At 34.7% G+C, this 12,942-nt stretch overlaps 1 protein-coding gene across 2 annotated transcripts in view; it reads right to left on the reverse strand.

Annotated features, from left to right (window-relative positions):
- The window catches only part of ADAMTS19 (ADAM metallopeptidase with thrombospondin type 1 motif 19), a 229,458-nt gene that overhangs the window by 177,912 nt on the left and 38,604 nt on the right, over nt 1-12,942 (reverse strand). For both annotated transcript variants that reach the window (XM_041764550.1, XM_041764551.1), the window contains one exon: nt 5,391-5,556. In XM_041764550.1, coding sequence (XP_041620484.1) covers nt 5,391-5,556 — 166 coding nt within the window. The remainder of the gene's footprint in view (nt 1-5,390; nt 5,557-12,942) is intronic.

Raw genomic sequence — 12,942 nt, forward strand, 5'->3', positions numbered from 1 at the left:
AGTAATTCAAATAACCATCAATAGTATAATGGATAAAGAAATTTTGGCCTATTCATACAATGGAACGTTCTACAGTTCTACAAAGGAAAATAAACCAATACCTGCAATGTGCAAAAACATGGGTGAACCTCACAGATAAAATGTTCAGCAAAAGCAGCAACATAAAAACTTGGAAGATGTGATGTTAGAAGTCAGGGTAGTAAATATCCTGGAAGAAGAGATATTAGTGCCTGGGAATGGGCATAAGAGGTACATCTTTGGTGCTATAATTACTATATTGTGATCTAAGTGTTAACTATATGGTTATCTTCATTTTGGAAAAATTCAGCAGCTGGACACACCATTTGTGTGTAGTACCTATATGCATATGGTATTTCAATAATGAATTTATTATTTTAACAGCTTTATTGATATAATGTACATGAGAAAACATGTACCCATTGAAGTGTACAATTCAACTAGTCCTAATAAATGTCTATAATTCGACAACCATCTCCACAATCCATTGTTAAATCAGTGATTATCTGCTCTGCTCCTTGTCATTTACCAAAATTCTACTGATGTCACTAAACTGCTACCACCTCTTTTCCCGAACTTGTACCTGTGAGCCTATATCTATACTATATTCTTTACAATAATTTTAATTATTGTATCCCTAGAATTAAACATAAGTGTTTAGTAGAGTTCCACGAGGTAAACATGTATGTTCAATTAGTCATGTTTTCCTGGGTGTTTCTAACTTTGTTTTGATTTTCAAAGTATGTATTCTCATAGTTCTAGTCCATCATGGTGGCTTCTAATAAACTGCTTTCCTTGACACCTGTTCCAGGTACTATGGTCTTGGCTTGTCATTTCAATTCAAGGCTACCCCATTCTACTTTGCATACTATCTATTCCACCTTTCTTCCCCTCTTTTCATGGTGCCAGGATTTATACCTTGAATTTTTGAACTACTTGTTCCCTTCTATCACTGAACTCTAGGCCCAGCTGAGTTATATCTGAGATCTAATGTGAAATGGATCACTACCATTGCTGGAAATTTTACTGTCCTGAAATGCCTTCATAATTTATGCTTTCTCATTTTCTTCCTAGCAGTGATCCAGACTAAAACCTATTTAATGAACAAAGTTCTACCCATATTATCAAGTAGAATCAGTTAACTAAGTTAATAAAAGTACCACAAAAACAACAGTAGCTGTCTGCAACAGGATCATAAGAGTTAAAAGTACATTTTATGGATCCATATTTAGTAATTAAAACCAAAGTTCTTGATGAAGGACAACATAGGAAATTGGTTTTATCTGTATCTTGAGGTCTATGACAATGAGGAATGAATTCTGTAGTTTCTTCAATCATAATCTCAAACCTACCTACACTTAGTATATTGTTATAGACACTCGAAATATTTAGTAGCAAGCATTCCTAAAAGTAGATGAAAAGACTTGTCTTGGCAGGGTCAACACCAAATAAACTATAGGGGGAAATATATATGCAGCTCTCATACATGAATATGTCACTGACCTTGTATGTCAAAATCATGCAATGGTAGGAACAGAAAGGATGAGAAGATGGACAAAATATTAGGAAGTAGACATCATCACAGTAAAACAAATCAAATGTAGGGGAAGAAAAGGGTGGTGGTTAGAATTACTCTTGCTTGTTGCTGTTTTTATTTGTTTTGGTTTGTGTGGTGGTGGGAGGTTGTTTAGTTTTTTATTTTTGAGTAACTAGGTAGATAGTGGATGATATCAGGAGAGAAATGAGGGAAGGAAGATGATGAGCTCAGCTTTAGATGTATTAAGTCTAAAGTATCTGAGAGACACCTGAGTACAAATGATTAAACACCTGAGAGGAGAAAGGTTAAAGTGGGGATTGGAAGTAATCAATGTATAAGTGAAGTTGAACCTATGGATTTGGATTATATCACCCTTACGAAAGCCTTTGGAGCAAGAAATAGAAAGAAAAGGATGAAACCCTAGGAAATGCTTACATTTAGGGGGTGTATGTATGGATGAAGATATGCCCATGGATGCAAGAAAAATAAGAAAGGCAGAAACCGAAAGGAGAATTATAAAGTAAGGGGCTTTTGAACTGTAGCAAGAATGATGAATAGACAAAGTAAGAGAGAGAAAAAAGTTTACTTTTTTGCCCCAGCTAGCGACAGCTGTGTTAGCTCCAGTTTATCAGTGTGCTCCATCCTTATTTGCATGTTATATGTAAATAGAGTACATGGAACATTCTAGAATTGTTCTTAAGAATCTCAACTTCACGGTTGATTCCATCGTACAGGTTAATCACTGTGTACGAATCATGCATCTTGAAGTAATCTATTTATTAAGTTGCTTTCTCTGACGGCTTCATTGTCTCTCAAATCTTGAGACCATTTTCTACCCATAGGTATGTATAAAAACAATATAGTTGATACCATACACTTTCAGTTAGCAAAGAAATTTGAAAATGTGTAGTCACCAATGTGTCTTTACCATAGCACACACAATGAAGTCCTTCATCATCTAGTTCATGATTACCTCTCTCCTGCCTTTATACTTTTGCATGTATTGCTCCTTTTGCCTGCAATTCTTCCCTGCCTAACAACATGTGCTAAAAACTTCATACAAGTTTTTCATTTTCACACAATCTCATTTAATTCTGAGAACAGCCCTGAGGTTTGAGTATCACTATTTACATTTTGCTGTAAATGAAGCTTTTGAGAGAGAAAAAGTACATTTTCCAATGTCACACAGCTAGAAAATGGTAGCATAAGTTTGTGAACACAGGCAGAGACTCCAAAGTCTGTTATCATAATCCACACACTCTGTTTCCCTTTTTCAAAGAGATGTAAGTCTGTAGTCAGGATAAGTTTTACTTGATCTTCACAGCTCAGCCCCTTGATATCCAAAGCCTGGTTTCTTGTGTGTGCTGTGTCTGCCAGTGTTCTTGTCATACTACACTATAATTACTCACTTACTAGTTTGTCTAAAATAAGACATTGGTTGCCTCTTAAGAATAAGAGCTGCCATTTAGCTCTATGTACCCGTGAGGGACTGGTCATCTTTCTGTACAAATAAAGAAGCTATGGTGCAAAAGTAGAAAAACAGTATGGAGGTTGTACAAAAAATTAAAAATAGAAATACCACATCATCTGGTAATTCTGCTGCTAGGTATGTACTCAAAGAAAGTGAAAACTTGAAAAGATATACCCACCCCTATGTTTACTGTAGCATTATTTACAATAGCCAAGATATGGAGCAACCTAAGTGTCTCTAGAAAAACGAATGGATAAAGAAGATGTGATATATAGTCAATGGACTTTTCATTCAGCTATAATTCATGACAACATAGATGAACCTAGAGGGCATTATGCTAAGGTAAGTAAGTCAGAAAAAGAAAAATACTATACGATTTCACATACATGTGGAATCTACAAAACATAACAAAAAAACAACCAAAAAAACCTCACTATAAACAGACTCATAAATATAGAGAATGACCTGGTGGTTGCCGAGGAAAGGGGTGTGGGAGATGAGTATAATAGGAGAAGGGGATTAAGAGGTACATTTATTTCACATAATGCTAATTTCAAAACCATTTTTTAAAATTCTAGGCCTTTAAAAAGTATCTGAAAATAGGTAAACTCAGTAAATCATCTAAATGAGAGCTTAATACTCCTTGCACACAAGTGTCTGACCCAAATAGATCAATTAATATGTAACAGTCATGCCTAAAAAAGAAAATTTAGAAACTCTATGAGCAATGTTTGCCAAATATAAAGTGTGTATTTATGCTTTATAAACCTGTTAAAATTAAGAATTTTCTAGAAATCTTTCTTCTATGCACTAAGGCACACAAAGCCAGGTTTGTGTCATCCTGGACATGAGTAATTAGAACAGCTGGAACTTACTATGATTTGAAAGTTGCACAGCGTAGATTTTTAGTATAACTCATATAAGACAATTTCCTTAAAAGGACTAAATCCAAGTTGTTGTTGCTGCAATCATTTCTCAACACAAGAGACTTTCTTTGGCTTGGTCATAATGCTATGACTTCTGTTGAGCAATTTTATCTCCTTTGTGCCTCTACTTCTTAGAAAAGAGAAGAGGAATGTGTCTCACTCAAATTGACTAAACCATGTACAGTGAATAGTGTGCCACAGAAATTCACTTAACTCCTTTTGAAGATGCTTCCCATAGAGACTGATACCATGAGCTTTCACAGAAGAAAAAAGAAATCACAGGTTAATTTGCATTAGATATATTTAAACAGAAATATACTGTAATTCTTTCTGAACCAGAACACCCTTAAGTAAGCAATGATGTGAACATCCTATGGCCATTGCAAGTGCAACCAACTGTCACAAGTCACATACCTACACTAGCCTCAAATACCATAACCACTTTTCAAATTATACTAACTATACTAACACCTAATTTTAAATCTGCAAGTCAACTTTTTATGTCTTAACAACAAAAATCCTTGAATAAATTCATATTTCCTCAGATTCTAACTAGAAATGTTTCTATCAGTGAATATTCACTGAGATGTCTGGATTAGGTATCTTAAAATTTTTCCTAGAGATACTTAAAATTATTTTCTGAGTGTTGGCTATGACTTTCAGGTCCTATTTATGTAATAGAAATCATTCATTTTCCTTACCATTCTTGCTATCATAGAGATCTCTGCCAAAGGAAGGAAGAAAGCACACAAAACAGTCAGCCCCATTTTATTTCGGTAGAGACCTGGCAGGCAAACAAACACACTAGGATTTGATGGTTGGAAATGTTTATGAGCTTCTGAAACATCCAGATTTAAGGTATTTTGATACTGAAAATAAAATTCAAAGAAATAAATCTTTACCCTTCTTCCTATTACACTGTTAACTTTAACCTCCAATATGATTTTTACTTGGGCCAAATAAAAGAAAAAAAAAAGAAGAAAGAAATAGAAGAGGCATCTGGTCAAAGAAAAGAGATATCTATGATCTTCTCAAAGAGGTGGACTAAAATAAGGCCATGAGTTCACAGTATTTGGTTTCAGGAGATCAGGAATTCTCTTGATGTCATTTCTATGCCAGTGCGGTGAACAGTATACTGCAAGGAACACTTCACAGCTTGAGAGAGATACAGGGCATGTTATATGTTAAACTCTGAAGTCCTCCTGGAGTCACATTTTTATGCTATTAAAATGTAGCACTTCATAGAAGACTAGAAGAAAGTCTAAAATAAATATATTTGTTATTAACCAGAAGAGATTCCACACTCTGAGAAAGTATAAAACTAGTAGACAGATGGACAGATAGGCAGGCAGACGGACAGACAGAAAGGAAGAAAAAAAATTTAATGTATTCATCTCACATTGCATATTTTTTAAACTCTCCTGGGAGAAGGCATTACCTGAAATGATACCACAGTAATGACTGTGAAGAGCTGACTTCTCTGTGACTTTTTCCTCCATGGACCTTTTCTGCCTATATACACGGTGTGGGTGACCCGTTATGGCCATTGTATCATTGAGTGGTTCAATAAATATGAAGTCCTCATTGAGCTGTATAAATCCCATCTGGAATATATAACATAAAAAGATATGTAAGAAATACTATTTGGATAAATTACTATCTAGGCTCTCCTACTCATACACACTCTGTTTTCTTTCACATATGTGCATACATTTTAATGAAGCTTTTTCAGCAAGCCCACTAATAAGGTAACTGTCTTCCCATGTTATTACTTCATCTTTACATACTTTATTGCACTAGCATAAACTTCATTTAGTTAGACTGAGCCTGTGTGGGTGGGAGGCTAGATGCCAGCAACAGATGAATAGTAAAAATTCTGGAATGTTAAAGGCTCACTTTGGGAGACCCATGGGGTCACTTACACATAGGCATATATAGAAGAGCAATACGTTTTTTAATTGCACGCACCACGTAGTCTAACTTTTTGACAATAGCTATTTAATAAAGTAATTCATGTAACCTATCAAAGCAAATGTGGGGGATATGGCATTGAAATTATTATATAAATTATTCTTCAAGCCTTCTACTAAACATTTTTAACACCTTTACACAGTAAATTAAAGAAAAAAATGAATCATCACTTACTTAAGCATGTTTCATTTCACATGCCATGTTTTTAAACTTAGCCAATTGTAGACAGAGAGCTAAAAACTGCAAAATACAGTTATTATCAATGAAAAGAACTTATAACAAGTAGGTATCCTTTTATTATATTGAGGCTAAACCTAGTCATTTCTTTCCTTCCTTTTTTAGAACATAAATTTATATTTTAACTAGGAAAATATTCCACAAAGAACATATGACTTGACCTTTCCATTTTTTATTTTACTCTACTGTAATATATATATCTTACATGTATAAAATATATATTATGCATATATTTGACTATTCTGTTAACTCTTTAGCCAACATTTTTAAAGAAATAATCCCTTAGAACCTGCAATATTCATACCAAATCTGCTATCAAAGTTCTTCATTCTGTTTTGAATTATATAAAAATTAGATATAGTTCATTTTAATTTGACCCACATAGAACTAGCATAATAATAATATACTTACTTCATCAGATACAGTGATTCTTCTAAACTGAATATTAAGAAAAATTAAATCTATACTAAAAAGATATGTTTTCCTTAAAAGTACAGAGAGACTCTTTCTTTTGTTTTAATCATTAAAGTGTATTACATCTTCTCTACAGAAATACTAGGTGATTGCCAATATGCCATTTCATTTTATTCTATATCAAATTGATGTTATATCCTAAGAATAAATCTAAAGATACCTTTTTTATTGAGTTTTTATAACACTAATAAAATTCTCAGGTACTAGAACAACAGTTCCACTACCTACCTTTATCTACTGTCCTCTTCTCTTCTCCCTCTCCTTCTCTTTCCTAGACATACTTGTGAGAGCGTGCGTGCACACATACACACACACACACACACACACACATACACGCACTGAGGGTGGGGGATAATGAAAAAACGATTTACTGTGAAAATTCTTGTAAAATATATCAAGCCATATATTGAGCCATTTTGGGGGGTAATTTGAATATGAATTTCAATGAATTCTTTTAGTTTCCACATGTGCTCATTGTCACTGATGTAAAACTATAGTGAATTTTGAAGTAATTACAAGAAGTCCAAAATCTTCCCTTGATAGAAAAAAAGGGCAATAACAAATATTTAAAACTTGAAATAATAGTCATTAAGATATAGCACATCTACACATGGATTGAGGGTGGCGGGTATCACATTATATAATACTATGAAAATGTTACTCTTCACGTTATCATAAGATACGTGAAGTGAAGCACGTATCAGTGTATCAGTATGCTTCTGAGGTTCAGGCAGTATCAAAGTTGACTAATAAAACTGACAGTGTGGCTGATGATTAAAAGACTAAGTATTATGATGCTCAGAACATCTCAAGCAAACATGCTCAGTTTCCCTAAATCATAAATTTATAACCTGATACCTTCTTTCAAAAGGCTATATTAGCTGGATTTATAACAATAAACCAAATAAAATTTAATTGCATACCATATAAAATTTAATGACTCCAAAGCCAGATTTTGGACTTAAGATTATTTGGATCATAACATACTACTACCTAAGTAACTCTGGACCTAAGATTATTTGGATCATAACATACTACTAGCTAAGTAACTCTGAGACAGATACAGTGACTTAATCTACACAAGTGCTCCATAGGGTTCTGAAACATTCACTTTTGAAAAGCACTTATCAAAAAGAGAGAGAGAGAGAAAGAAAAGCACTTATAAGTGATGTAATGCACTTATCAAAGGATCTGATAGTGGGTAATTACTCAATAAATGTTCACCACTATTTTTATTTTTATTTTAATTAGCATAACCATAATAAATCAAAGCACTCAAACATTTGAGTATGAACTGAAGACCTCAGGAGTCCAAAGAATCAAAACTGATCCATCTTATTGTATTGCCATATTAAGTATGTTCTGAAATAAAATGTTTTAAGTTAGGATTTGGAAACCACTTCATAACAATTATTTGTTGTGTTAGGACTTTATCTACAGACATTTTTAAAAACAAGAAGGCTACTTTTGACAAGGAAAAAAATGTTGGAATAATTATAAATGGTGACTCACTCATTCAATACATATTTACTGTCTGGCTACAGGGTGCCAGACTCAGTTCACTGTGGGGCAGATATAGCACTAAGTGTTCAGCATTCTTTCTTCAGGGAAGGGTTTTCTGGGACCAGAATACTATCCTACAACAAAGGAAATGCTCTAGCTTAGGTCAGTATCTTTCAAGATAATTTCTCATATTAAAGCAGAATTGCAGAAAGATTTGAGGTTTTCTGTGTCACCATAAAAGCCTCACTTTTTCCACTAATCAAATAGAAATCTATATTTGCACTGTGATTTTACAAGCTATGGAAGAACATGAATCCATATTAACCTCTATGCACAAGGCTCCTGTGTTCAACAATCCACAATTAGGCAGCTATCACGTTAGTGCAAATATTGTCCTTTCAGTTTTAGAAGGAAACAAAAGAGAATATGAATGAATATCGCATAGCACGTCATCTAAAATCAATGCAAGCTTTATAAGCATTTTTCTCCCAGATTGCTCTTAGATTTTTCAAAATGATTTTTAACTATTTTGAGATGTTTCATACCAAATTTGGAAATAAAATTAAGTTTAATGGGTGTTCCTCACCTTATATCATGTGCATATTCTCATATGGTGGCATCTGTTCTCTTGCCATTGAATGTTATTCTTTGATTTCACAATTTAGCAAGAATTTCAGTATTTTGCAAATTTACCATCACTTACATTAATACATTACCACTCGTTTTTTTTCCTACCAGTTTTGACATTTTATTTCTCTATTTTGATGCCTCTGTGCTTGATTAAAACAAACAAGAAAATTGTTCTTCATAAATGTGCATTGACACCATCTCTAAATCCTAACCACAACATGAAATTGAATCTGGTCAACATGCCAAATATACTGTTGGTGAAGTGCTTCAATTAACCAATATAAATGATTCATTTGTTAAAATTTAAGTTAATTATGGTCTATTAAATAGATCCTAAAACTCTAAAGCAAGCATAACTTAAAAATGACTTAAGGGCCCCTGGGTGACTCAGTCAATTAGGGATCAGACTCGGTTTCTGCACAGGTCATGATCTCAGGGTTTTGAGATTGAGCCCTGCCTTGGGCTCCACACTCAGCAGGAAGTTTGCTTGAGATTCTCTCTCTCTGTTCCCCCCACCCAACACTGTCTTCCTCTCTCTCTCTTTCTCTCAAATAAATAAGTAAATCTCTAAAAAAAAAAAATGACTTAAAAATTAGAAAACAAGATGGCACTCTCCGCTGTTGTTCTCACTCTTTACTAATATTGCTACTTTACTTCTCCCACCTCACTTTGCATTCACTCACAGAGCTAAAGCACTACCACAGTTATCTCAGACTTTCTCTCCATTCTTCCATGCTTCTTTCTGGAAACTTCTTTTCCAGAACCTTTCTTTGAAAGGTAAGCTTTCAAAGGGCTGGGGGACAGTATTTTTCTGAGATTTAAACTATATATTGTGAGTCTTTGATAATACCCTATTTTAAAAAATAGCATATCATAAGGGTATAAGTGATAAAGGATATGAGGAAGGTGCTAGATCATTATAATTTCAGGATATCAGGAGAGTCTTGAGGGATAGCAGAATCTGGGTAAGACAAGGGCAAGATTCCTCCCTAGGAGAGGAGATATTATGAACAAAGGCAAAGAGGACATGGAATCTAGCTAGCAGTTAAGAAGACGCCTGCCTTGAGTAGAGAAATGGGAAAATGTAGCCTAAAAAACAAGATGAATCCATATAATTGAAAACATCAAATGATGGAATTCTTGATAGGAAAATCAATGTCCTGAGGTTCTGAGGATTACTACTCTATCGTCTGACCAGAGGTATATTAGAGAATTCTAATTCAGTGAGACACTGAAAGAGCACAGGTGTTTTATTTCTAAACGGCAGTTACAAAAGTTATGAAAAGATCTGGCATCTGGAGATGCTTGTGAAAACACTGTGGACAAATGTCTGATGCTCTACATGATCTGAGCAACATACATTTGGCTTTATTTAAGTGTTTCCTTGTACAGTCACGTTAAAGTATATATCTCATTAAGTAAATAAAGTATATAAAGCATTATATAGTTCAGAGTGTAAGCATAATAGAGGGCTTGATGTAAATTATGATCCTAGAAGTTTATTTGATGCTTTACTCAGAATACATCATTTTCAACATTGCTATAAATAGGAGTGATTTTTCATGCGTTTGTGTATGCAATACATACAAGCAAGTCTATGAAAATACACTTCTGACACCCTGTGTATCCTATTGTTTTACAATGCTAAACTTCTCTTCCTGACTCGACCCTTTTGATGTTTACTCTTTACACCCACAGAGGGAAACTCTAAATCCTTAACAAAGATATATAAAGTATAAGGTCATAATAAACTCTTGTCTGCCTCTCCAGCTTTATTTTTACTACTTCAACTTTATATATAACTGCAACAAATATACATTTTAATTGGGTGAACAAATTTTATATTTTAATGCATTTCAGAATAATTTTTAGTTGCATATACACTGCACATGCTGTTTTCTCTTTCCAGAAAGGCACTCTCAGTTATTTCTTCAAAATCAGGCCAACCTGGTCCTCTCTCCAAAGAAACCACTTCCTCCCTGATCCATTTGTACACTGCACCTTTCCCGTTATTACACTAACACATCTGCTATGATTATGGTCTTTGTGTGTCCCTGAATAGACCATGGGCTATTTGGGGGAAGGCTTTGGGCATAGAGCTCAGCTTCATGCCTTCAATACATAAGGCCTGGTACACAGGAGGTGCTCAAGGAATGTTGCTTTTAATTTAACATATTCTTCCTTTTTGAGATCAAAAGAAAACATATACATTTGATGCTCCCAAGAGCATCTATTCCATCTACTCCACCTGTAACTCCATCAGAGGGGAAATTACTATTTGATTTCTCCCCCTCTGGCATTCACAATGTTGCCTTCCTTGTGAGCCCAGGTTCTATCTTTAGGAAAAGCTTTCATGTGATCACATTGTTAAAATTATTCCGTTTTCTTTCCTTGCCAAAGGGCTTCAGAAAGTATCTTGAAACTATAAAGGTAGACAGAAACTTAGGAATCATCGAGCCATAATTAGAGTTTTAAAGTCAAGAAAACCAAGACTTAGAAATGTTGCATAACTTGCCTAGAATCACACAGAGAGTTCATGTGAGTGTCAGAGCAGGAATCTAACACTCCCAATTTCCAAATTTGTTTTTGGTTTTAATACATCATTCTAAATTTGCTTGCTACCTGCATTCTAGTTTCCCCCACTGAACTCTGGAAATTGTTCTGAGGCCACCCACAATTTCCTGTCCTTTGTTCTCCTCTCTAAGGCATTTGACCCTTGACCACTTTTCTTCTCCACGAATATTACAGTGCTCTAGCCCTCTTCTCTAGCAACTGTTTCTGTTTCCTTAAACAGGAATGTTCCTCACTCCAAAGCAGGTCTTCTGTCAGCAACTGCTGTCTGCAGTGATCCCTCCCAAAGATTTTATAACGCCCTCTATGGAGCCAATACCCAAATTCCAAATCCCCCTCTCAGCCCACTGCTTCCATTGGAGATCCATGCTCCTCGCTGGTCACATCTCATTACCTCGCTTCAGATATCCGAACATTCTCCCACACCAGTGCCTCTCTCCGAGTGTGCCTTCAACTTGTTTCTCTTTGTGCCTCCAACTTGTTTCTAGTTACTCAGGCTGAAGAAATGATAGAATCCTTTTGTTTTTCCTTTTCAAATTTCTTTTAAAATATTCAGAAGAAAACAATAAGAAAATAATACGCCTGTGTGCCAGACGTTGTATATATAGGATTTCATTTAATCAAACAGCAAGCTTATGACACATGTGCTAACCTCACAAGTTTATAGTTGAAAAAAAGTGAGTTTCAAAAAGATTTATTGTGTCCCAAGGTCACAAATCAGTATGTGGCAAAGGCAGGATTCAAACCAAAGAGTGTCTATGTGAGGCCATCTGAGGAAGTCTAGGCCTTGCCATATGACTGTTATTCCAAATAACTCATCTTTAAAAAATTTTGCACTGAGGATTTGATGTCAAACACAACACCTCACAAATGTGAGATGTCCAAAATTTGATATCAACAGCAAGGCCAGGCCCTATCCCTCACAGAGCAGAAGACAAACATACTGTGTTAAGCTCTGAACTTTATCTTAAGCTGACTGTTTTATATGATGAGACATATTAACTGCCAAAGGCACTCTGAGTTCCTGAGAGGTCTGAGGGTTTCACTCCCAGGCATCCCTCCATGCTATGTGCCCAATCACTCCCCCACAGCTGACTTGGGAGATTATTTCAAGGCTCTCGTTTTTCTTTCCTTCTTCCTTTGTTTTACAATTCTCTTTTCTATCTTCTTTCTTGAAATGTCTCCTGATCATAAAACCAGAACATTTAAGTAGCAGAACATTTAAAAAATATAGTTAAAAAAAGCAAATCATTATCCCGAATCCCATTATATAGGATGATTACATAGGTATGTGTATATTTCTTCCTACTCTATTAACATACACACAGACACACAAAGTATATATGTGGGTATGTACTCATGTGTGTACGGGTGTGTCTCTACACATGCACACATTTGTTAGTTTGACCTTCTACTTTATTTTCCCATTAAAGAACAGCTTAAAAAAAATAAAGAACAGCTTAACAGCTATTGTGTTTCTTAATGGTATTAAATAATCTCTATAAGCCTGTTTTTTTATTGCTGATTAACAGTGTATCCTCAAAATATTTATTTATATTTATATTTATAAATATTTATTAGCTATTCATTCATTTAATCCTCTG

The sequence above is a fragment of the Vulpes lagopus genome, chromosome 7 (assembly GCF_018345385.1).
Source record: "Vulpes lagopus strain Blue_001 chromosome 7, ASM1834538v1, whole genome shotgun sequence".
In the NCBI taxonomy this organism is placed as follows: Eukaryota; Metazoa; Chordata; class Mammalia; order Carnivora; family Canidae; genus Vulpes; species Vulpes lagopus.